This window comes from Gouania willdenowi, chromosome 4, assembly GCF_900634775.1.
Source record: "Gouania willdenowi chromosome 4, fGouWil2.1, whole genome shotgun sequence".
Classification (NCBI taxonomy): Eukaryota; Metazoa; Chordata; class Actinopteri; order Blenniiformes; family Gobiesocidae; genus Gouania; species Gouania willdenowi.
Window position 1 is genome coordinate 21,594,825 of NC_041047.1, and position 26,697 is coordinate 21,621,521.

A 26,697-nucleotide genomic window follows, 5' to 3' on the forward strand; every position below is an offset into this window, starting at 1 on the left:
TTTGAGTTTGTTTGGGATCCTCACGCTTTAATGTAGAATTGAATTGAATTGAATTAGTTTGTTCTCTGTCCAAAAGTTACTTTGCTCTCTAAATTTCCAGGTATAAATGTTTGTTCTCCAACTCAAAGCAGGTATATGAAGACATATATGAAATACAATTTCCAAGTTGCTGTAGATTCAAACAAAAAAAACAAACAAACTTCAGTTTATTTCTTGGTTTGAAACATGAAACCATTTAGCATCAGTATAATGAACCACTGAGTCACATCTGAAGTTGTTATTTGCTATGATATTTCCAACATAATTCTGTTGTGAATAAGAGGCTTAAGTTAAGACAGATGGAGGGTGGGTGTGGGGGGGAAGGACCACCAGGGTTTTCATCCGTGCTAACCCAGCTAACAAATAGGCCAACATGTCATTTTATTTATATATCAATGACACAGTTATACATGTGTATTAATACACGTATGATGATTACTTTAGACCAAAGAGCCTTGTCATTTCCTTATTCTAGCTGCCAAACGCCGTGACTGTTCCTGAAAGTGGGACACACTGCTCTAAATGTGTCATTGGTCACATGATCCCTCTGTTTATTCTGCTACGCCAACCAAACTATGTCAAATATAAGTCCCGCCTTTTATCCTCCACCTAATTGGTCATTCTGCTTTTTCTCATTTTTTAATTGGGCAGATTGCTGTCAATCACCGCAGGTTTTTTTTCTTTCTTTTCATTTTTTTTATCCTGTTTGTGTGTCCATCTGAAATTTTCCGACTTTGTCGTGAAGGATTCTTCATTTATCTCTAAAAGTATGTAAAGTATTTTATGATTGTGTGTTTATTTCACCTGTCACTGCCTTTAAACGTGTTATATTCTTTAGTTACTCTTTCGGCTTGTTTCACTGTTGTTTTTACACTGTCAGCTGAACTGTTGTAGTTACAGTTTTAAAAGTGACTAAGAGCAGGACTTTGGGCCTTTGAATGCTTCGTTTGAATACGTACCATAAAGCAACCTTTTACAAGCTTGCTGGTATATTGTATATATGCTTTTTATGTGATGTAAGACGTTGTTTAGGCTTTAAGTCCAAGACCAAAATGCTGACAGCGGTTAACCTTTAAAATATGACCACTGACAGGTGGGTTGTATAAATAAATACAATGCTTTAGGCACCAAATAAGAACGCACTTCTCCAATTGTATGTTAAAAATTGTTAAAAGAAGAAGAAAAAGGTTAATCTTTAGGATTTGTGCCTGTTTCACATGAATTCATGAGTAATAGTAGTGTATATAAATAGTAGTGGGCTGGTGGAATGAATCACGTTTTAGTTATTCATGCCTTCATAATACACGATATCAGACAACATGTCATAACATGTAATTTATAACTTGTAGGAATTTCTGACTTTAAAGATCGTATAGACTATTTATTTATTTATTTATTTATTTATTTATTTATTTATTATTTTCTGCTCACCCCTCCTTTCTCTAAATCCTGTGATTGGAGCTGGAGGGGGTGACCGCCAAGACTTTGTCTTCTGGGGTTTTATTAACTAAAATACTTAATGACACAGACAGAGATTATTACTTTTACAATATACTATATGATGCTAAAAAGATTTTTTTTTTTTTTTTTTTATTTAATTTAAGAAAATAAATGGCTGCCCACTGCTCCTCGGGGATGGGTTAAATGCAGAGAAAAAAAAATTGTGTATGAAGATGTACATATATGACAAAAAGACTTAATTATTAATATTATTATTATTATTACTGTAATTCATAACCAAATTTGTGTTTCAACAATGAGCAGATGCTTCTCAAACAGAGTAGTACTTTCTTTACAAATGCTTCATTCTGCTGTTGGGCAACACCTAGCATTTGTATCCTGCATTCTGTTTGAAAAGAAGAGTTACATCTGTCTACAGCCCAGATTAAACCAATGAACTAGATCCTGTATCTAGATGCTTACAAATTGTAGCTCGGTCAGAAGATTGCTTTTAAAATCATGTTTTTGCTTCTGACCTTGGTTAAAGTTTTTTGCTCAGAATCATCTGATTGTAAATAAATTAAAGCTGTTTTATTTCAAAGAAATTGTTCCCTATGTGGCCACGGCAGCCTCCCTGGGAGGGATATGTGACTTATGTTGAAGGCTAAAAGTGACTTTTTTTTAATTCATCAGACTGGAAGTGACCTTGTGAAGCCCAGTTGCCTCTGGGAGTACGCCGTGGGGCCATGGCGGCTGGTGGGGCTACGGTTGGGGAGAACCAACTCCAAAGGATAATCAGGGATCTGCAGGGTATGTCACTGTGTAATACTGTGAAGGACAGTTTATATTTGTAAGCTATGGCTAAGGGACAACATTTGAAGGAAGAGAAAGAATAGAAGGGGTAAAAGACACTGATCTTACCCCAGAATCACAGATTGTGGTCAGTTAAGGGTCAGAACTTATGTTTGTTTGTTCACATGTTGTACAGTAAGACAGAGCATGACTTGACGATTATTATAAGGCAAGTGTTTATCATGTAAAAGCTTCCTAGTTAAGAATTTAATACATTTCAGCTCCAGTTTCATGTTTTTAAGGCTCTAATGCATCAAACTGAACTTTGTCCTTTTTATTTTTAGAGGCTGTTTCAGAGCTTGCAAGAGAGTACAAGGAAACTGGGGAGCCTATTACTGACGACAGCACAAATTTGCAAAAATTTTCCTACAAGCTGGAATATCTGCTACAGGTACAGTTTTGCTTCATCCTTTTTTCAGTTAGCCTAATAAATCCTTAGGTTGCATTTGACCTGTTATAGATATGATATGTAAATTGATACAGTGAGACTATACCATCAGCTACTATATATGGTAAACTGCAACTGCTGAGCCTACTGGGACAGAAATCAGTTTGACTTATAATGGTTTTTGTTTTCTCAGTTTGACCAGAAGGAGAAAACAACATTTCTAGGAACAAAAAAGGACTACTGGGAATACTTCAGTGACTGTCTGGCTAAACTAAAAGGAGCCAATGATGGCATTCGCTTTGTCAAATCAATTACTGAGGTAAAACATAATGTAATACTTTAGTATCACTCATAGTGTATGTATTACATTACTACTAGACTAGATCTAAAAGGGTCCGAAACTAGTTTGGCTTGTATATTTTTTAAACTGTTGTTTAAAAGCTATAGGATTTAATTTGATCTATTAATCATAAGATACCTTCAACATACAGTATTACTGTAAATAGGAAAAGTCTGGTTCATTACACACAGAACATTTAGATTTTACTGGCTAATCAGAATCAGAATTCCTTTATTAATCCCAGGGGGAAATTGCTTAATGCTAATGCTGCGTTCACACCGAATGCGTCACGAAATGTTCGTACGTCCAGATTATATACAAAGTCAATGGATAGATGAGTCCCAGATGCAAAGTCTTTCCTGTGGGGCGGTGCGGTCTGATCCGTGCGTCAAAAGCGTAGGGTGTGCGAACGCGCTCCCGATTTTCCGTCATATTCGCAAGAGTTGAAAATATTGAACTCATGTGACTGTTTCGCATGACGAAAGCCAATCAGAGTCTTTGTTGAAGATGACGTCAGGCCGTCAACACGAACACCGGTCTGTTCACGCATTCAACCATGGAGTAGACGCTGTGTGTGACCACCTGGAGCTGTATGACACGGCCTTTATAACCAGAACCGGACGAGGAAGGATTTGGCGTGGAGGAGAATCAGCGAGGAGGTGGTAGTAGCAGGTAAAAGTTCTCTCTGTAGTTTTCATCTTTGAAAGTCAGCACTGAGCTAGGATATCATTAGCCGCTAATCACACCGGGTTTTTTTCACTGGTGGTTTATATTTATGAGAGAGAAAAAGGAGCGCAGCTCCTCACTTCATCAATCAGTGAAACTCTCTGAGTTGGATGTGTCGCTGGTGGGCAGGGCTTTGCTTCAAACGTGCATATGAAGCGAATGGGGACATTTTTTGATCCTGTAAAACCTGCAAAACGTTTTTTGCGGCAGATACGTCCGGTGCCGCAGAAGACGCATTCGGTGTGAATGCAGCATTAGAAATACAAAACAAAACTAAATATTTTAACAGAAAATACTTTTCAACAGGTTTCATTTGAATGTTTATATATTTAACCTTTTTGTAGATGTTTAAATGTTGTTAGTTGTGGTTCTGGCTCATATTGAATTAAAGAAGCATTGTTCAGAAGCAGAGTAATAAAAAAGTAACTTTTTGTTTTGATAGCTGAAGACGTCTCTGGGGAAGGGAAGAGCATTCATCCGTTACTCGCTTGTACATCAGCGTCTGGCTGACACGCTGCAGCAGTGTTTGATGAACCAGAGAGTCACCAGGTAAAACCCAGAATCTAATGTTCATTTTGTTTTACTTGCACATACAGTGATGAGCTGTTTGTTATTTTACTAATAAATTAATTCTTGCCTTAGTTGGGATATTTCCAACATGTACCAGAAAGAGGGAAACAAACAGCAGGGGGTTGATTTAGCCTTGTTAATGATTCCTTAAATTGAGAATGGGTTGTGAAATGAAAAAGAAAAAGATTAAATAAAGACTATTACGCAGGAACTTTATTTGTATCAGATTGCTATGAGATCCGCACAAAGGGGAGAACATGCAGACTGCTTGAATATGTCAACTGAGCAAATATCACTGTTTTTGATTTTATATAACAGTTTTTAGATTTCCTTTTCCCATTGTTATGTACTGTATGTAAGTGTTGAGGTTAAAATGTACTCAGACTTCTGTTGTATTCGTACGCAGCTCATCGAGTGCAACCTTTCTGTGATCTCTCTCGTTGCAGTGACTGGTATTACGCAAGAAGCCCCTTCTTAATGCACCATCTCAGCGCTGACATCATCAATCACCTGTACGAGCTGAATGAGATCCAGTTTGATGTGGCTTCTAGAGGTCATGACCTCGATGCCGCCTGGCCAACTTTTGCAAGGTAACAACAAGAAGTCAAAGCTAAAAAATAAGCAGACTTGCAAAAAGAGGGGTGAACTATATTTTTCAGTGTTACATTTTTAAAATGGGTTGTTTGGAGTGACCTCCCACCCCCGGTAACCATTTATTGCTTGCATAGTAATTTAATAATCGACACTGGTCTGACACTTTGATTACGGATATAAACTACTCCTGTTTCCCGCATGTTGTTTTTGAATCCAAGTTATTATATATTTAATATATATATATATTTTTCGCCAACTGATCAATAGAAGAACACTGGGAAACTCTCCTAGCCACATGTGGAAACCTCCCAGTCGCAGCTCCAGCATCAACAGTCTGGCCAGCACCTACTCTCAGGTAATTGACAAATGTCTCCATTAAAATTGTAAAGTCATGTGATTGTAATAGTATGTGTTTAAAAGATATTAAGGTTAATTCCAACCCCCCCTTGAAATGATCCAGCAACATCCAGAGCTTCTATCAAGCCCCGACTACAGCCAGAGCCTACTAAGTGACCTGAATGATTCCCTGCCTGCCTGTATTGAAGATGTGAGCACAGTTGAAGATCTCCGTTTGGAGCTGGACCAGTCAGAGCTGAAACAGCGAGAGCTCCTGTGTAATGTCCAGCAGCTCGGCGAGGAGGCTGCTGAGCTGAGGGCAGTGGTTGTTGAGCTTCAGAGCCAACTGGATAGGTCGCTCACTGCTCAAGAGGCTCAGTATGGATTACAGGGAGAGCTGAGATCACTGCAGGGAAGAGAAGCGGCTCTGTCAAGAGAGGTGGAAGCACTCAGGAATGGAGAAAAAGAAGCAGAGGCTCAGCAGCTCGTGCTAAAGGAAAATCTGGCAGCTGCTGAGGGGAAGAACATTGAACTCATGGCCAAATTAGATGTAGTTTTAAATGAGAAAGGTCAGCAGGCAGCCAGTTATCACGATTCAGCCCAGAAAATACATGAGCTACTTGACAGGTTGAAAGATGCTGAAAAGGAGAAGCTTGATGCATTGACTGAAGGAGAGGAGAGGAGATGGCACACAGAAAGACTAGAGGAGGAAGTAAGGGTCATGAAGGGAGCTACGGAAGACGCTGAAAAGGAACTTGGAGCTTTAGTCAAATCTTTGTCTGAAGAAAAATCTAAATTGTTGGCAAAAGTAGAAGAACAATCTGTTTCATTTGAAAAGCTACAGGGGGCCTTGACACTGAGAGAAAAAGAAGCAAACAATCTGCAGAAGCAGCTACAAGATCTCCAGTCGTCTTTGGAAGAAAAACAGCAAGAGTTACTGAAAATGAAGATGGTGGCTGATGAAGAGAAAGACAAGGTACAGAAGAAAGCTGGTGGGTTAAAAAAGACAATGGAAGAGAAAGTAAAAGCACTAACAGATGAGCTAAAGAGAAAAGATGCAGAGCTGACATCCAGCTGTCAAACACTACAACAGCTAGAAACCAAGAACAAATGCCTGACAATGGAGAAGGACAGTCTGAACACTAGTCTTGCTGAACTGCAGGGAAACATAAAAGACCAAGCAGCAAAGATTGAAGAATACAAGGCTCAATGTGCCAGTCTGATGGAAGTAAAGGAAAAGCTTTTGGCTAAAGTCAAGAAAAATGAGGAGCTGAAAAAGGACATGTCAAAGAACCAAACAGAACTTGAAAATGAATTAGCATCCCTGAGGGCAACTGAGAAACATCTGAGAAGCCACCTGGATGACTCTAAGGTGACGTTGGATGAAAAGGAGAAGCGATTGCGTGAAGAGAATCGCAACCTGGACGAGAGTCTGCAGCGAGCTACAATGGAAGCAAAGCTGTTGGAGACCTCGGCAAAGCGTTTGGAGGAGGAGAACCAGAATCTGAGAGAGGAGCAGGACACAGTTAGAGCAGCTCTTAGCAGCACACAGGCAGACCTAAAGAACGTAAAAGGGCAGATCATAGAGTTGGAAAAAAAACTTGGAGTTTCTCATCAGAATGAAGCTAGTCTTCAAGAACAGCTTAAAGCTAAAGAAATAAAACTGGAGTCTAAAGATAAGGATCTTTCCAGGCTGCAATCCAGAATAGAAGAGTTAGAGACTAACATGAATGAGCTTGAAAAAGCTAAAGTGTGTGTAGAGGCAACTTGTGCCAAACAAACAGAAATGATTGAAAGAGTGATTTCTGAGAAACATGCCATTGAGACATCTCAGACGGAGAGAACTGCAGTCCAAGCAAAGGAGAACCAGGAGATGAGTGGTAAACTATCTGTGATTCAAAGCCAGATGGAAGTAAACATGAAAGAAGTCTCAAGGCTCCAAGCAGAAGTCCTGGACCTCAGGGTGCAGCTACAGAGATCAGAAGAGGAGACAGTCAAAGCCAAAGCACTGTTGGAGATGACGGAAGCCCAAAGAAATGAGTTGAGAACTCTGATTGAGCAACTCAAGTCCCAGAACGAAGCATTGAATCAGCAACACGTATCTGAACTAACAGATAACAAAAAGCGAGAACATTTGCTCCTTGCACAGCATGATCGAGAAGTAGCTGCACTCGCAGAGTTGACTGGCTCTGCAGCTGCTCTCCGCGAAGAGCTGCTGGACCTCAAGGCAGAAAATGAAAGATTGGCTTTGGAGAACAATGAAAAATGTGAAGGTCTGCACAGAGCTAACACTGAGATGGCAGAGCTGGGGATGACCATCTGTAAGCTCAACGCGGAGAAAGAGGAAGCCAGCGAGCACTGGGCAGACAAAGCTGCAAAGACTGAACAGATGGAGAAGGAAGTGGAGAAACTGGGAGAAAACCTGAATAAACTTTGTCTGGAGAATAATAGTTTAAGGGAAGAGCTTGTTCAGATGGAGGTGCTGCAACAGACAGTCATGGAGCTTAAAGAACAGCTGGAAAAGACAAGGAACCAAGGTCAGATAATCAAGAACTCAAGTGGAGAAGAGATGAAGGCACTGAAGTTCCAGATGAGCTTGGAAAACATGAACCATCAGGTCCAGATAAAGGTATGAGGATATTATAGTATATTATCTATAATAATCATAGTAGTAGTAGTAGTAGCACCAACATTTCTTTAATGTTACATCAATTATAAAATGTATTAACTTTTTGTAGATTCATTATAATTAATAACTAGAGGTGGGACGATGCACTGAGTTCACGATACAATAGACAAGTGGTTCCCAAACTGGGGGGAAGTCATGGCAGGGGCGGCACGAGAGGCGGCAGGGGTCATTGAGCAAGAAAAATTGTAAAAGTGATTTAATTATGTGCACTCAAATAACTTTATTATTATTGTTATTATTGTTTTAAAATATGTGATTGCATATTTTGATGAAGTTTAGATGAAGAATTACAATTTTGACCTTTTTCGATAAAAGTAGAATGTCTTACCTATTTCATGAAATGTTGTTGCGATAGGGGGCCCTGCTGTTTTAATGTCCCAATATTTTGTCATACAATATATTGTCCCACCTTTATTATTAACTATAACACATGTAAGAAAAAAAATACACAAGACTGGATAGAAGAAGTGGGAAGAGCCCTAGTAACTAAACAAGATATATTCCAAAAAGTAATGAAGTAGCTTACTTTTTGTCTACATTTTGTTTTTGATATTTTTGTAGGAAATGTTTATATCATCAATCAAAGTGGTAACTTTAGATTCCAATGCTCATTTTGCAGAGTCTGAATGACCAGCTAGAAAGGGTGAAAGAAAATCTGAATGAGGAGTTGGAAAAAGTGTCCAGCTTGCAGGCCAAAGTGTCGGAACTTGAGGTCTGTGTCATTCATAAAGCTGATGATTAGATTCAAACTGTATATACAAAGTTAGAGAAGATTTTGTAAAATTGTATTAAACTGCACACAGTACATCATGTATCACCATGCTGAGCTGACAGCACCATAGTTTTTCTTTGAATCACTTTTTTCTATATATTAATGTAACAAAAAGATAAACTTTTTTCTTTTCAAACAGGCTTTGAATGAGCAATATTTGCACCTCACTGTGGAGAAAGATGCACTCATCACAAATACTGGAGCATCACTGCGTGACAATGAAGATGAAATACAGCATCTTAGAAACCTAGTAGCCCGGTGTGTACTTAATCCTGTACAGTATGTCATGAATTTGATGGATATGTTACATTAATAAAAAAGTTGCTGACTTATTTGTCTCCTTTCTTTCAGGAAAGAGGAGGCTCACTTAGTTTCGCTGAATCTCTGTGAGGAATTGAGGCAGAAACTGAATACAACAGACGCTGAGAAACAGAGTCAGCTTCTCAAGATGACTGCAGAGATCGATGATCTCACCAAAACCAAGGCTTACCTTGAAGAGCGGATTATTGAGCTTATAAAGTATGACCTTTGAGGTGCACGGTTGGGTGCAGGGTTTCATTTTCACTTTAATACTCTCACACAGGTAGGATTTAGGTTAGATATTCCAGCTGTGTAGAGAGAAACACGGGTTAGATCACGTGTCAAAGTCAAAGCCTGGGGGCCAAAAACGGCCCTTTGGAGCATCTAGTTCGGCCTGCAGGAGAAAGTAAAAACGACAGAGAAAATACGAATTGTTTAAATGAAACTGAACAATATTTGCAGGGGCTCACAGTTTTTTCCCGGTGCTTATGTTGCAGTCATTTTAATGTTAAACTGCTGAAAAGAAAACTCAAAATTCTTACAAAATCCTTAAATTTTCCTCAACTAATTACATTACATTTTCCTTCATTTAATAGAAATTGGTCACAAATCTAGGACATTTAAAGTGAAGATCTTGTAATCTATCACTTAAGGCTTGGATATTGTCAGTTTCTAACATAACGAAGTGGAAATTACTTGTTTTTTCACAAAAAACCTGTGGCCCTCTTGAGATCAAACTGCTCCATATTTGGCCCCTGAACAGCAATGAGTTTGTGACCCCTGGGTTATATAGTTAAAAATCAGCCTGTGCCTTTTATTTGTTTTTATTTTTCATCATTTGCTTTGCTTATAATAGGGCACTAAATGCTACTCTACTTTTGGTCAAAACAGAGACAAGGATGCACTTTGGCAGAAGTCTGACGCCCTGGAGTTTGAGCAGAAACTGCGAGCGGAGGAGCGCTGGTGGTTGATGGATAAGGAGGCCACGCATTGTCTGGGCTGTCAGAGCCAGTTCACCTGGTTGCTGCGCAGGCATCACTGTAGGTAAGCACAACCTTTACTGGTATTTCTTTATTTGTCCACCTTTGAATGTTGTTTCAAATGGCACATAAACCTTTTTTCTCCCTATTTTTTTGTCTTTAGAATTTGTGGCCGTATTTTCTGCTACTACTGCAGCAACTTTCAAGTCACGACTAAGCAAAATGAGAAAAAGGAGCGCTGCTGCAAAGACTGCAACACCCAGCACAGTGCTGCGGTGGAGAGCGTTACAGGTGCAGGGATGAGTCCTTCAAACGTGCAGATTCCTGCCCCCCCTGAAGCAGGACCCCAACCTCCTCCTGAATCTGCACCTGTTGAACCCACCCCAGGTGAGGGGCATGTTGGGTAATATCAGCCTGATTGCTGTATCTATCAGGCCTTTGGTTACAGCTGTGTGTAATTTAGATAGATGCAGAAAAAAAAGCAGAAGAGAAACAGCTCGAACCAGACAGGACTTTTTGAAGGAACAGGAATAGAAACGGTTGCCATAGAGTTTGTGTCAGGTGGATGAAAAGGAAGAAGGTGACCTTTTCCTTTCAGAGAAATGTAGATTTTGTTCTTACTTTGTATTTGTAGAAATGTTAGATTCATTTATTTTTTTCTCTTTTTTCCCCCCCTTTTTTAATCTGTATAGTATGTGCTGACTATTCTTTTAGTTTCAGAATCGAGCCCTCGATCTGATGATGCAGCCTTTGACATTATCACAGAAGAAGAGGTGAACGATGTCTATGACAGTGACGCCACCTCTCAGACAACAGGAGAGTCTGTGGACGGAGAGCCAGACCAAAAGCTGCCAGGAGCTCTGGATATGTGGGTAGCATTGTTCACAGGACTGAAAGGATGTACATGTATTTTAGTCTATGGCTTTAAAAATCAGGATTGAAGGATTAAAAACAACATTCCATGCCAATAATAATAATAAAAAACAGGTCGTCACTGGGTGTTCTTTGGATGACATATAAATGATCCCACAATTGTGAAGCAGTCGCTAATGTATTATTTATTGAATATACAAATAGCAGGTGAAGCTGACTGGTTGAAAGATCTCCCTTCATCTACATTTCTGTACCTCACTAAACAATTATGAGTCTTTTAATTGGAAAAAATTCATGCATTAATCTACATTAAAATACAAAACATTTTGCTTTTAAACAAAATACTGTACACGTGCACCCATTTCTGTTCTCTCGCGCTATGTGCAAAAACACTTTTTCAAGAACAAAGGGCGTAACAGCAAATTATTTTTATCATTAACCTTAAATGAACAGGTTTACAAAATAAAGCTGGTTTTATTTGGAAGGAAGCTATTATACACAGTTGTGTATACAGTAATTTAAGAATGACAAATATTACCCCAATGAGCCGAGAATCGGCCAAACCTTCTGACATGTCAGTAGAAATGTGTGTCATATTTAGATGCAGCAACAAAATGCTGGAGTGTATCCATGTCATGTGGATACTCTTCTGTTTCTGCTGCGGAAGTTAACTGTACACCATGCCATCAGAGGACTTCCCTTCATATTTGTTCTTTTTGTGTCCCACAGAGGCGTAGGGGATGTAACCCCTGAGAATGAACAGGTTTCTGTTTTCCAGGATTCAGAGATCAATCTTCTCAGATCAGGAGAATTTACGTGAGGCTTCACTTTGAAGTTGAATGTTCTTCATTCATGTTTGATAAAGAGTCTCTTAAGGTTTTTGAATCTCCTCACAGGATGGCTGTCCCTCTCAGCGTTGACGATATTACTCATTTCGGCGATGCCTCACGCGAGCTCTTCATCAAATCTGGCTCCTACAGCATCATAACTGTTGATGTTGGAGACTGTGGTTCGACTCTCAGCTGGATATTTTCCACTGAGACCAAAAGTATGTCCTTCAGCGTGGTTTTCCAGGAAAAAAACGACACGCCACTCGAGAAGTCAAAGGTAAAGCTTCTGCTGTGCTGCAGCTACTAGTGGATTTCTATCTGAAAGTGTCATAATAATCACAATCCAAGAGTTGTTGAACTTTGAAATGTAGGAAATGGGTACGTACACACTATGAGCCAAGTTCATAACAAAGGCTAATACCGGTAGAGAAACTAATACTTTCACATTTTTTGATAACTTTGTCTGTTTTTTTGTTTTTTCGATTTTTATTCGGCAAATTTATTTGTATAGCACATTTCATACACAAGGCAATTCAATGTGCATTACATGATCAAAAATTGCAACAGAAAACATTTAACAGTTCATTATTCCTAATTTAGGGATCACTGGGGAAAAAGGGGCTTAAATGTTAAATCAGTTAAAAAATGCAAAACACAAATAAATTTCAGTTTTGGCCTAAAAATAAAGAAATTAAGAACTTCTAATCCCACATTACAGCAGAGGCTATGACCAGGAAAGCCCTTGCACCCATGTTTGCTTTTTTTTTTTGCCCCCCTGCAGAGAGGAATTTTTCCTGTTCTTTCAAATGTTTCTGACTTTAAGGAGAGCCGTTATCCTGCAGTGCTGCTCAGCAGGCTCGGATTCACCTAAGGCTCTTAAAATGTCAGCCTTTTTAAATGACCTTTTATCTTTTAATCCTTTATTCTCATTTTCTGCCAAATGGTCCTTGTGCATTTCAAGTCGCTATCTAGGTGTTATCATTACAAATTGTACTGTTTATTCTCTAAACGTGAGACACAGCAGTGGGACATCCTGAGTTCAATGTTGCTGTGCATGCAGGTCCTGATTCCTCTGACTCGATGCAATGCCCATAAAGAAAAAGTTCAAGGACAGCTAAAAGTTCAGCTTCCCGGCCGCTACACACTCATCTTTGACAACTCATTTTCACGGTAGGTTGCTTGTCACAGTTGGAGTCCATGATTGTTTTCCTCCCCTGGCGGATGCAGCTTTGTCAAACATGTATTGGATTCTGCAATTCCTCGTGGTGCGGTTATGTGAGCTGTGATTGGTTTTCTGTCTTCTTAAAACAGGTTCATCTCCAAAAAGGTTTTCTACCATCTGACCATGGAGAAGCCAGTGATCTACGATGGAAGCGACTGTCCCTAAAGCGTCACAGAAATGTGTATGCGTGTTTTTCTTTTAAATGCACACACGGTCATGTGCATATTTAAGTGTTTGTTACATCTTTTTGTCTTTGCAGTACAGTATGTACGTTTTTGTTTTGGCTAAAGGTTACACCAGCGTAATTAAATATGATGAGAGTCAACAGTGAAAGAGATGTTTGTATGAAAGCCTGATTATGTAATACATTTAAATTTTATGGCCAGATTGGGTGTGCAATCTTTTCAAACAGTTGCTCATTCAATTAAAACATTACAGTCAGGAAATAAGCTGTGAGCTTGAATTTAGTGTGCACTATCAGGAGGTAATGACTGGGCAGTAAAACACTGTTTGTGCTTTACGGAAGAATTATAAGCCTTTTGTGCAGACCGAAGGAATGGGACGAGTCAGTTGTCCAAATCTACAAAAATATGACTAACTTTAGGCTATGAAAGAGGGCTGCATGTTGGAATTTTTTAAATCTTGTTCATAAGATTGAAGGAATTGTTTTTACTTATATTGAATGACTTGTATTGTCAGTAGGTCGTGGATACACTGGCGCGCCTTGGGCTTTGTGATAAGCTCGTATTGGGCCTAACAACTTTAAAGTGTAAGTACACCTTAGGACCACTTTTTTCTGCAGAATTCATTAGGTATGACATAATGTAGTTTATTGATCCTAGTGCCACTCTTCACATTTTAGTCAAAGCATTTAAATTCAGCATTTTTTTGGAGTGACTGCGCTCAATGGGTTGAACGCCCGCTATTGCATTTAAATTTTGCTATTGGCTGAGATTAGATTAGTGACGTCACTAACTGTCACTTTTGGCCATGCCCCTCCTATAAGAGATGGGAGGAGGGACTGTGGTTTCCTCCTCTCACAGCCCTCAGTGAGTAATGATTGACAGCTCCATGCGGAACTCTGCAGTGGGTGTGTCTTAACTACTTTAGAAGCAACGCCCATAATCAAGGCATTTTATAAATTTCCCCCTAGTGGCAGGTCAAAAAAAAACCTGGGGGTGTACTTACACTTTAGACACGTTGATCCCAACTATCAGTGTGAGCACTCACACTCTGTTCATGGCCACTGTCAGGGTTGGGGCCAATTACATTTTTCAGTTACAATTACAATTTCGATCATCCATCTTCATTTTACAATTCAGTTGCGATTACAGTCACCAGCATTTTTTCCAATTACAATTAAATTGCACTTTTTTTATCCTCAGAAAGTAACCCCTAGATTTCATTTTTTTAAATGGTAAAATTTGGGAAAGCTTGATATGAAACATATTTTAGTAATTAACTACATATTGTGTAGAACTGTAACATGGTTCCTCATTAAATTCTAAATGACAATTTTCATAGAATTTTCATGGTAATTACAATTACAAAGTCAATTATCTAAACTCACATGTTATTTAATTATGATTACGACAGCAAATAATTTTTAAAATGATCAATTACGCAATTACAATTATAATTGAGCTCAACCCTGGCCACTATCATTATACTTAAGCAGGGTGTTGTCTTACAACACAATGTACACAATAGTAGCATCACATTATACATTTATTACAACCAATAAAACTTAATGTCAATCACTCCTTCAAATGTCCCACCCTAACTCACTCTTCCCTGTTCCTCCTCATTGCAATATTAATACATGCATAGATTGCACTACATGTAGCGTTTGACCTTTGATAGCTCCATGTAGATTTTGTTTTTAAATCTGGTTCATAGGATTGAAAGAACTGCTTTTAGTTATATTGGATGACTTTTATTGTCGGTACAACTCACGGTCAAATGTTCCCGTCTGTGACCTTAAGCGCTATTGTAGCTTTAAAGTGCCTCCTCATTGTTATTGTTATTGCCGGGAATTGATTGCAAGACTTTTTTTTATTATTTCTTAACTGCACGGAAGGGGATAAAGAGTTGGTTACAACTTTATCGCAGACACTTATATTACTCTATGCAAAAACAATGAATAAAATACTGTGACATTGGTTAATTAACCCTTGACTTGCTGCACTTATAATGATGACTGGGTTTCCAAATCCATACTGGTATTGTTCCTAAAAAAGAAACAAACCATAACTTTATAAAACCTTGTTAACCCATGCTGAATGTAACTCTAAATGTGTGACTGGAGGAACTGCAGATCTTTTTTTATATTCTTATCAATCAGCCTCCTTATTTTCTCTACACAACTGCTTTTAAAAATCACATTTATATTGTTTACATTTAAATCTTTTGTCTTTTTAGTGTTTTGTATAATGACAGACTTTTCTATTGTCTGCTTTTTGGTGAGCATTGTTTTGTCGGGGGAAATATACGAAAGGCACTGCAATAGGAAGTGACAGATCTGTCAAACAGTCTGTAAACTCCAATAAAGTGGAACTGCTGATGCCTCTGACGTCCACTGAACTCGTCTGTGTTCATTTTTGGAAAAGGTGTGTGTGTGTTTGTCCTAGCTTACATTATAATACTACTGCGTGTGCTACCTTACAAAATACAAAACTTTTCAGACGCCAAATAAAAGTTTCAGAGTTTTAACCAACATTGTTTTGAAGTCTAGTTTGTTTTGATGGACACTGACACTGTAGATAAAGTAAAGGAAGTACAATTTATCAGACTCCCAGACTGAGGGGACAAATCCACTCCCATCTTACTGGGAGCACAAGCCATAAACCACCATGAAAAACTGTCAGTAGATGAATTAACACAGAGACAACAAATCCTGAGTCTGTGCCTTGGAGTCTCTGCAAATCGATTTGTTCTTTCTAAAGATGTCTCTGTCATAAATACTGCAGGAATACGCTCTTTGAATACAACCCAACGATGAAACAACACATCCTCGATCACAACAAATTAAATATTCCACTTATAAATAGGACTGGGTGATATAACGAGATTCAAGATATATCAAGTTTTCTATTTATGATATAGAAAATTTGAATATTGACATATATATAATTTTCATAGCCTTAACATTTGTTTTAGGAGTCATTGCTTTTACTACTTTTCAGAACAGCATTAAAAGCACAGTTAGAGGGATTTCTGAGTGCGTCTTAACCTCGACCTTCCCCTAAACACAGTTTGTTCAACTGTTTGTTAGTAGGTTAGCCTGTGTGGCATATCGCCCAGCCCTACTAATAAATCTTTATTCATTACATAGTAGAATGATCAATTAATATCATATTTATAATCCCAAGGAGGTCTGGATTCAGAATCCTGCTAATATACTGTGTAAAGTGCTTCCCAGGTGTGGTGCTGTATACGTAGCACAGGCTGGGGTCTGTTTCTGACAGTTTCAGCAGAATCATGCACATTAGTGGCCTGTTGGAGGTCATTTTCTGCAGTACTCTTCATATTTCTCTTGCACAAAGGAGCCAATAACAGTTGTGCTTATGGGTTGTTTTCCTCCTACATGTACTAGCCTGTGTCCTGCTATCTCCTCCATGCTCTTAACACCATGCTGATGGACAGTAATCCTTCTTGGCAGTGTGTGTTGATGGACCATCCTAGATGCTGAACTACTTCTGTGGGTTGTGGACACTGCCTTATGCTACCTTCAGTGGTCAGCGCATTGGTAAAATGCAAAGTAACCAATAATGTGCCAGAAAGGACGAGGACATAAAAATGCAGTGTGATACTTACTGAGTGTGACTGAATTACAGGTACATTGTGTTGTTTAGGTGTTCTCTTTATTTATTAATTTAATTATTTTTGGAACAGTGTAGCTAGTTACCAGTATATATGATGGTTTTACATGCATAACTAAGTTGCATTGCGTAGTAGGGTTGCATTGGGGTCTAAATTGATGTTGTGCTGCAGTCTTTTCTCATTGATTTGTGTATTCCAAGTATCAAGAGGGATTAAAAACACTAAAATAACATCACAGACTTTTTCAGACTGTGGGAATATAGCCCATGCTTAATCTCAAATAATATGAATAATTCAGTCTTTGCAGTTGGGAGGCAGGCAGCAGTGTTAATCTTAGTTGGTCATTAGACTTAACTTTATTAACCCTTTAGTCAGGTTAGGTCAGGGAAATGAAGAAATCCTGCAGCTTAACAGAAAGAAAGCACACACAGGTTAAAACTTTTGATGAATATTAAATATGCATTATGGTATACGATATTTAATATTGTATTGTTACTCTATTTGGTAACGGCCCACATATGCCCTTTGGTTTTGGCTTTAAAATACTTAGTTTCTCAAATGAAGATGGGGATATTCTTCATACAATAGAATCAAGATTGTTTATTACAGTAAGGAAACATGTTTCCCTGTACAATTTAATTATTACTTAGTTGTCCACTCCACACTGGATACCACAAAGATGAAAAACAAAGAAAAGAAAAGAATATTATAATGATAATGATCATTTAAAAATGAATTAATATATACAGTACATATGTACATACAGTAACTGTACTTGAGTGCAAGATAGAAAAGATACTTGCTTGTGTATTACAGGTAGTGAGTGTGTTTTTGCTTCAAATACAGCTGAAATACAGACAGTGTATGACACACTATATGTATGGTGAGAGTTATGGCTATGACTATGATACAATATTAGAAACAAGGTTGGGATCAATTACATTTTCAATTATCCATGTTGAATTACAATTCAATTACAATTACAGTTACCAGCATTGCTTTTCAATCACAATTATTTTTATTGCGCAGAAAGTCAGTTACAACTACGTTCAGTTCAATTACAATTAATCGCAAATACTGAGCTTGAAATAAATAACCTTATAAAAGTTAACCTTCCTCCTGTGCTAGCTTTCTGTTAGCATCTCTTATGATAACGGATCCTAAAAGCTGCAAAATACACTAAAAACAATTATCAATCATCTAATTTATTTCCTATCTATTGATTACCTTGTTAGGCTTCCTAATCAATGAAAATATAGGTTTTAATATTTTTGGTGTGGGTGTTTGAGCCTTTTTTTTTTGTCGCTATATCCCTTTAATAATTTCATTTTTTTGAAAAAAGTAAAATGTGTGAAAGCTTGACGTGAAACATATTTTAATATTTAACTACTTATGTATAGAACTGTATATAGAATACTAACATGGTTCCTAAGTGTTGCGTTAAATTATAATTGACAATTCATATAGAATTTTCATGGCAATTACAATTACAAAGTAAATTACTTAAACTCAATTCCAATTTTGTTACGGTTATGACAGCAACAAATTTTAGAATCATAATTACGCCATAATTGTAATTAATTATCAATTACGCGATTACAATTCAAATTGATCCCAACCCTGGTTGGAAATGTACAAAAATAATGGAGCATGGAAATGTAGACTATACTATTATGTAACTACACATTTTTCAAATTGAAATAGAATGAGATTTTATTGCTTATCTTATACAAATGTGCAAAAATAAAGCTCAGCGACATACAGTGAGTGGATTTATTGATTGAAAAAAAAAAAAAAAAAAAAATTAAAAAAAAACACAAGTTGCTGAGACTGTAGATTAAATATTGATGAACCAAAGGGGGTTCCATCAGATGAGGTCACACGTATACGTTTTATTGTGTAAGATGATCGGAAGTAGCTAATCTGTATTCCATCTGTCTTGACAACTCAGTAAAGCTGTGAAACTCCTGCTCAGTCTCATTCAGTCTGAGTCTCAGTCAGTGTCAGTGCGTCCCAGCGGTGCGCACCCAGCGCACCCAGCACCACCAGCAGCATGTCGGACTCATACCTCCATGGGATTCTTATCTTTCAGTGTTTGGCTCCATCCGTAGTAAGTAATCTACATTATTATAAATAATGCATATAAAGCTTAATAAAAAAAAAACTGTTTTTACTATAACAATATCCTAAAGTGTGACCATGTTCTACACTTTAAACATGAACTGGTTTTGTGAGATTCCATTAATCCATTGTTGACTCATTTTTGTGATCACAACCTATCTTACATTTACTTATTCTATCCACATAGGAAAAAAAAAAAAGCTTAATTACTTGTAGAATTACTGCCTAAATGCTCAGTTAGTGCTTTGAATGCTTAGGCTTTGCTTGTTGGTTTTGGCTGCCTGTGTGTTATGATTTGATTTAATTTTATTTAATTTTATTTAATTTAATTTAATTTAATTTAATTTAATTTAATTTAATTTTATTTTATTTTATTTTATTTTATTTTATTTTATTTTATTTTATTTTATTTCAGTTCATTTCATTTCATTTCATTTCATAACAAAGATATTGTGTGCATGTCCCCCATTGACTTGGTTTTCAACTTGTGGGTCTTGACCAGGGTTGGGGTCAACTATATTTTTTCAGTTACAATTATGTTTTCAATTATCCATGTTCAATTACAATTTACCTACAATTACAGTGACCAGCATTGTTTCCAAATTACGATTAAATTGCAATTATTTTTTTTATCCTCAGAAAGTCAATTACAATAATGTTATCAATTACTGAAGTTTAATTACAATTACTGAGCCAGAAATAAATCACCAATTGAAGTTACCCTTCCTCTTGTGTTATCTTTCTGTTAGCGTTTCTTATGATAACAATCAGATGTAAAACAAAATAAAAAAATAAAAACTGTCATCTCATTTCCTTCCTATCTATTGGTTACATTGTTAGGCTTCCTAATCAGTGAAAATGTCAGTAAACTCCTCAATATCATTTTTTTTTAAAAACTGAAAAATGTGGGAAAGCTTGATATGAAACATTTTAATAATTAATACATATGTGTAGAACTGTAACATGTTTCCCCAGTTTTGCGTGGAAATATTATAATTGACAATTTTTACAGAATTTTCATGCCAATTACAATTCTATTATATAAACTGAATTACAATGTAATTATGATTACAACAACTGCAGATGTGCAATTAATGATCAATTACGCGATCACAATTATAATTGACCCTAACCTCGGTCTAGACCCCTAAAAAGTCACACTTTTCCACTTTACCTCAGTACATATCTGTCAAGTTTTGGATTTGAAAATAAGGGAAATTTTCTGGCGCCCACTACCAGCCGTCCCACCCACCCAACCAGACTCCAGTATCCCTGATATTTTAAGACAGGTGTACAACAAATCTAAAATACACACTTGTCAACCACTTACTAAATACAATTATGTGATAGAATCTGGTAGGTCAACCTTTATGGCAACATGGACCAAAACTTATATCTCAATATATTTTCTCAGAATGGTGATCTATGAAATAAATCTTGATTATTTGATCAAATAAAGTCTGACCAGAAAGACAATTCTGGGTTAAATTTGCTGATGCAAAATATGTGCACTTAGAAATCCATCTAACTGAGCTTTACATGCTGTAAAGCTCAGTTAGATTTATATTTTATATACATAATAAGCTATAATATATACATATATTGATATATGAAATATTATAGTTTTCTAAATCGCCAAAATAGAAAACTCGATACATCTTGAATCTCGATATATCGCCCAGCCCTAGTTCCTAAATTATAAAACAGCCTAAATAAAAATATAAACGTGTATATGAAGCACGTGTGTTTATTTAATATACTTACAGTTTATATACAAATCAACACGTTGCATATTTACTGTTAATTTCACATTGCTTGTCTTTAAGTTAGACATTTACATTTTATTTTCATTAGATATTTTCTTTTAATCTTTTAATCATGCTCTGGTATTCACTACCAGAGAACCACATTTGTTGCAGACTTTACATTCTTTAACACTTTTAGAAAGCAGTGTATATTTGTGTCGCTTGTGATTGGCTGATTTTTCATGGTGATTTAAGTGGTTCCTTCCCCCGTGGGAGACGTTAAAATCTCAGTTATTAATCTAACAGAACGTGTAACTGTGTCCCAACCTGCTGCTCTTTAGGAAGATAAACTCTCTGTCACATTTCACAACGTATTTACACAAGTTCTTGGTTTTTTTTTTTTGCCGGAACATCTTCATTCGTCATCTCTGTTCTGAGTTGTTTCCGGGTTTGTTGCAGCTGTCGGCACTAATCCCGCGAGAACTGCCACTCAGGCCATTTCAGGTGGTAGTTCCCACGAGGCTAGTGACAGCGTTCAGTTTAGCAAGGCATCTTTTTATTATTGTTACTTTAAAATACGGTATATTTACGGGAAGATGGCAGGAAAGAGGGGTGAAATACAGGAGTTTTCCAGCCAAAATGGGGTACTTGACAGGTATGGCTCAGTCCATCTCAGATGAGCTCGGGCCCATAGAAGCCAGCTGTGTTTCTGTGTGTTGTTGTTCTGAGGCTTTCTATTTGTAGTGTAGAGTTTTAACTTGCACACGTAGATGTACTGACAAATGGTGTTAAAGAAGAATGGTTTTCTGAAGTGTTCCGGAGCTCACTGGGTAAAATCCTTCACGAACAGTCGTTTTTAAAGTAGTGCCACCTGAGGGATCAAAGGTCGCTGGCAATTAAAGTTGGTTTTCTTCCTTACCGCATACGTGCAGATTATTTCTCCAGATTCTCTGAATCTTTTGATGATATTATGGATAGTAGAAGATGAAATCCAAATGCAAATTGAGAAACTTTCTTAAACTGTTAGAGAATTTGCTCACGCAGTTGTTCCCAAAGTGTTGAACCTTGTCCCACCCTTGCTTGTGAACGACTGAGCCTTTTTGGGGGACGCTCCTTTTATACCCAATCATGACACTTACCTGTTTCCAATTAACCTGTGGAATGTTCCAAACAGGGTTTTTTCACCATTCCTCAATTTTCCCAGTGTTTTGTTGCCACTGTCCCAGCTTTTTTGCAGTGTGTCGCAGACATCAAATTCAAAATGAGAAAAAATTAGCACAAACATGTTATTTATGTTTAATTCAACGTCACAACTTCACTGGAATACTATTCCCGGGTTGTTTTGTCTGGTGTCATGCAGATAGAGATGTTTTTGTGCCAGAAGTGACATTACCAGCTGTGTTCCAGAGTCAGAACACAGGACTAACTGTTCCTAAATTGTGCCAACACTGTAATCATAATTTCAAAACGGCACAAAAACTTGTCATGTAAGGCATTTTGTTCAAACATGATGTGATGTTAATGTTCAGGGAAGGTCATCTTCTCACACATCTTCACTCACATTCACTGCAAAATTAAAATGTACCTGAAGAAAATCGAGTGCAGACTGTCCAATCAGCTGCGGAGATGAAAAGCTATCAGCGAAATGAAAACATGTTTGTGTGTTTAGGAACTCACAGTCAGAACGCTCATTTTTAATCAAGAGCTGCGTGGCACCATTATTGCTTGACTAACTTGCTAATTTCCAAGGGAGAGTAAGAGAGTAAGATTAGAGCAGAGACAGTTGGGCAAGGGCAGATATTCATCACCATGAACACTTTCATTCTTTCAGTGCTAAACACAGTAAATCCCAATGAACCTCCCCAACTATACGTTCAATGTATTCAATATAAATCAGCTACAACAAATAAGCATTTAAATAGACATTTTTGCTCTTTAAAGGTCCCATATCTTGCTATTGTTCACCCATCTCCATTTGTTCTAAACCCCCCAAAATATAGTATTTGAGGTTTATTTTCCCAAACTTGCCTGTTTTCCAGAATTTTAGCCTCTGAAAAGTCACTTTCTGAACAACTCTACACAAACAGGCTGATTTGCGGCCTACTTATGCATATTCATGAGTGGGCGTGTATTTGTTAATTTAATCTGACTCTGGGACATGCACAAGAATTCCGATGTACCTGTTCTTTTTTGTGTGCATATGGCAATGATACCTCATTCAGTCTCATTAAAATATAGCTGATGTTCATATTGCAGGCAGTCAAATCCAATGTCTTTACTCACATCACATTTTGTGACAAACATGAATTAGTTTTGTAATAATTCTACGTAGTGTTGTGGTGGTCGAGACCGGTCTTGGTCTCGAGACCAAATTTTAAAGGTCTCGGTCTCGTCTCGGACCCTGAAGCATTTTGACTCGGTCTTGTCTCGGACTCGGGATTTTCCGTCAAGACCATTCGAGACCAGAACTAATTCCTGCTATTTTTAAACTTTTTTATAATGTGATAATAACACGGAGAAGAATGGGATAAAACAATCCTTTATTCATTCTTTAATCCACCCTGTATAATGACCACAACCTTCCCTAATATGACTGAGTGACGTGTGTGACACACTCGTGTGTGTGTGTGTGTGTGTGTGTGTGTGTGTGTGTGTGTGTCTGTCTCCGGTGTCAGTTTGGACCGTGGAGCGCAAGGGAGATATGAACTAATCACCAGTAATAAATATGATCTCCCTGGTAAAGACAGTAGCTCTAACAACTGGTAAAATGATAAACTGGTGATATTACAGCCTGTGAATGCAGTACAGGGGACGCACTTACTCCGCCTCTGGGTCCTAGTGCCAGCCGGCTGGTGAAGCCTGTTCCGTTTACCGAGGTCCGTGTGTGTTTAATAAGTTTGTGTGAAAGTCTGCATGTTTATGCCTCTGTCCATCCACTCTTTTCATTATATCCATGTCTTTTAAGGCTTTTATTACATAGTATTGGCTGTAGTCCGGGCCGCCGCCATCTTGGTTTATGTCGTCACCAGCGCGTCATCACCACAAGTTGCACAAGCCCAGAATGACTCAAATAACTGTAAAGAGGTCTTATATTAGTCTATTTTCTTTTTAAAGTGGTGTTTTTTTTGTGTCTTTAGACTCCATTTACATTTATGTATATAATATGTTCCCTACAATATAAACAGGTTCACAATACAATTATTTTTTATAGTTTCTGTTTCCACTGTATCCAGAATAATAATAATAATAATTCTCAACAATTATTTTGTTTCACATCTACCTGTAGCTCTTTGTTTTTTATTTCAGAAAGTTTCACTTTTACAGTTACAGCTGAAAACCTTTGTGAATTGAATATCCTAGTTACATTACAGCAACCAAATTAAACTATATCAACTAAGTGAATTCATAAAAATAACCTGTGTAAAGGCTTTTTCAAACTAAAAAGTTATCTTGTGAAATCTGTGACGTGTTGACCTGCACAACTGAAAGAATCAGAATCGAGAATCATTATTTCTTGGTAGAAATGCTTTTAAACACTTTCTGTACATTCAGCTGACATAAAAATCTTGTTTTCAAATATGTAGAATAATTGTGAATTTATCAGTAGCAGTGGTAGTTTTAATATTTTAGTTAATTTTTTGCAGGCGCCTTTTTTGTCCATCAAATGTATTTAAAATAAACTAAAATTAAAGAGAGAGTGTTATTTAACTGTTGAACCTTGTCATAATTTTATTTATTTATGTATTTTTTTATATTAAAAAAAATGTTTATGGTCTTGATCTCGGCTTGTCTCAGTCTTGGCCTTGACTCGGTCTCGGCTCCCGAAAGTCTTGGTCTTGTCTTGGTCTCGGTGCATTCTGGTCTCGGGCAAGTCTTGGTCTCGGATTGTGTGGTCTTGAACACAACACTGTTTCTACGTAGGTGAAATCAAAGATCAACAGAAAGATTGAATGTAAACAAGAAGACATAGTCATCAACATCACCCGCCAAATTGGTTCTCATTATAACTCAGTCAAAGTTTTGATACCCTGAAGCCGCACACCAAATTAGGTTATCGTATTTTAAAGAATTTCTGAGAAAAGCTGTGCCCTTTAACTCGTACGGACGGACGGACAAAGCTCAAACCTATGTCCCCCTTCCACATTTTGTGGCGGGGGATAATAATGTGGTTATTGAAGCTCATCACTTCACAGTCTTACCCCCACTGTCTCTGACTCTGCATCCAATCATATCTCTGCACAGCTGCTTTTGCTTTCAAGAGGAAAAATATGTGCACTTTTTCATTTTTCTTCTTTGTCTCTTGGTCATAATTTTGTTTGCTCTAATTTCCTGCAAATAAAAAAATTGATGCACAGACTTCACAGACATTCTTGGTACTCATATTTATTCTGGTAAATGTGGCATTTTTGTGTGTGAAGTCACCAGTTTCTTCTGTGCGTGTGGTTCACGTCAGGGACTTTTCCAAAATGTAGTCTAGTCATCGATGATGTAGAGAAAAATCTCCTCTGTGCTGCAGCCTGTTTTCACAATGTTATGGTTTTAAATGCGGTTTCTGGAAGAAAAAAAAGGAACACGAGACTCAAGTTTGTCTTTTGGCTGTTTGCTATTCTGTGTCAATAGTCTTGCTTAATATTTGTAGCTGAATAGGCACTTTAGGCATGAGTGATTAAACATTTGCATACATTTTCTGCCTTTACCTTTGCCACAGTACAACATAAGAAAAGCACTCAGAGAGTAAACCTCCACCAAGCTCCAAATATCCTCTGACAGATATTGGCACTTATCTGGATCAGTGATCCTAATCATGGTACCAGGCTCATTCACTCTGGACTGAATCATAATATAACCTAACAGCTGGAGCGGACATGGGCTCGTCTGTAAACGGTTGCATTTACTGCTTTAATAAATAGGAAGAGATTCAAATTCTGATGATTTACAATCCTCATAAACAGGACTGAATCATAACATAACCTAACCACTAGAGCGGGAATGGGCTCGTCTATGAATGGTCGCATTTACAGACCTTGGAGTTGCTGTTAGCTTACCAATAAACGGGAAGAGATTTGTCACTGTTATAATATGTGTTGACTAGGTCACTGGGAGTGAGGCCCAAGGCCAAGGCAGGCTGACTTGATAATAATGTATCATGTTTTTGTGCAGTCAGTGCCTTCTCCTCACCTTTCTCTCTCTGCTCTGTGTCAGGTGTTGTGAAGCTGATGATGGCCGTTTCTGATCTGTGGTTCACAGCTCAACTAGTCTGGGACACTCTGATGTTCTGTTCTGTTCCCCCTGTCCACTAACCCCAACCAAATGCCACCTCTCAACCTGGTTCTGCTGGAGATTTCTTCTGGTTAAAAGGACGTTTTTTATTCCCACTGTCGCTAAATGCTTGTTCATGTGGCTTTTTGTTGGGTTTTTTCCTTATTTTTATGAATTTTATATTTTGATAGCACTATGAGATGACCTTTGTTGTAATCTGTTAGGAACGGCTTAGTGGTTAGCACTCAGTAGGAAGGACCTGGGTTCAAGTCCTGCGTTGGACACTTGGATTTTTTTCTGTGTAGAGTTTGCATGTTCTCCCCATGCTTGTGTGGATTCTCTATCCACTGGATATTGGATTCACAATCCAAAAACATGACTCTTAGGTTGATTGAAGTCTCTAAATTGACCGTAGGGGTCAGTGTGAGTGGTTTGTGAGTGTTGCCAATCTGATGGATTGGTGCCTTGTCCAGGGTGTGCCCCCGCCTAATGCCCAATGAGAGCTGGAGATAGGCACAGCACACCCCTGCAACCCTGAAAAAGGAGCAAGCAGGTCAGAAAATGGATGGATAACAATACAGTCCAAATGTATGGACTTTTTTCGAAAAAGTCATCCGACACAATCTGAATGAAACTCGATGTGATAACAAAGGAACCAACCTGACGTAACTGAGTCAAGTTTCATAAAGATCGGAACTGAGATATTAATTTTTGAAATTCTGCCTATTATGTGATAGGATTTTGTAATGTTTGACGCTGATCCAGAATCAGTTTATTGATCCGGATCCGTTTAAAAATT

At 37.7% G+C, this 26,697-nt stretch overlaps 2 protein-coding genes across 3 annotated transcripts in view; both read left to right on the forward strand.

The window, feature by feature from the left end:
- Positions 1–700: 700 nt before the first annotated feature.
- On the forward strand, positions 701–14,410 carry fyco1a (FYVE and coiled-coil domain autophagy adaptor 1a). Of its 2 annotated transcripts, none has more exons than XM_028444384.1 (18): positions 701–806; positions 2,173–2,289; positions 2,616–2,722; positions 2,913–3,038; positions 4,228–4,334; positions 4,802–4,945; positions 5,217–5,304; positions 5,410–7,914; positions 8,594–8,686; positions 8,886–9,004; positions 9,098–9,265; positions 9,938–10,090; positions 10,190–10,413; positions 10,741–10,894; positions 11,629–11,715; positions 11,796–12,006; positions 12,790–12,899; positions 13,041–14,410. In XM_028444384.1, exons 2-18 carry the CDS (start codon positions 2,226–2,228, stop codon positions 13,114–13,116), a joined length of 4,536 nt encoding a protein of 1,511 aa, XP_028300185.1. In that variant the 5' UTR covers positions 701–806; positions 2,173–2,225; the 3' UTR covers positions 13,117–14,410. The 2 variants fall into 2 exon arrangements, with proteins under 2 accessions (XP_028300185.1, XP_028300186.1); XM_028444385.1 differs by having other exon boundaries at positions 10,747–10,894.
- A 4,322-nt stretch (positions 14,411–18,732) lies between these two features.
- Positions 18,733–26,697, forward strand: part of ghrhrl (growth hormone releasing hormone receptor, like) — a 30,532-nt gene continuing 22,567 nt past the window's right edge. The window contains exon 1 of the mRNA XM_028444491.1: positions 18,733–18,883. Within this exon, the coding sequence (XP_028300292.1) occupies positions 18,827–18,883 (57 nt within the window). The 5' untranslated portion in view covers positions 18,733–18,826. The remainder of the gene's footprint in view (positions 18,884–26,697) is intronic.

Coding starts and splice junctions, on each gene's coding strand:
- fyco1a (XM_028444384.1), top strand. CDS start 2,226: ATGGCGGCTGGTGGGGCTACGGTTGGGGAGAACCAACTCCAAAGGATA. Junction 4,946..5,216: donor GCCTGGCCAACTTTTGCAAG/GTAACAACAAGA, acceptor ACTGATCAATAG/AAGAACACTGGGAAACTCTC. Junction 10,895..11,628: donor CTGCCAGGAGCTCTGGATAT/GTGGGTAGCATT, acceptor TGTGTCCCACAG/AGGCGTAGGGGATGTAACCC.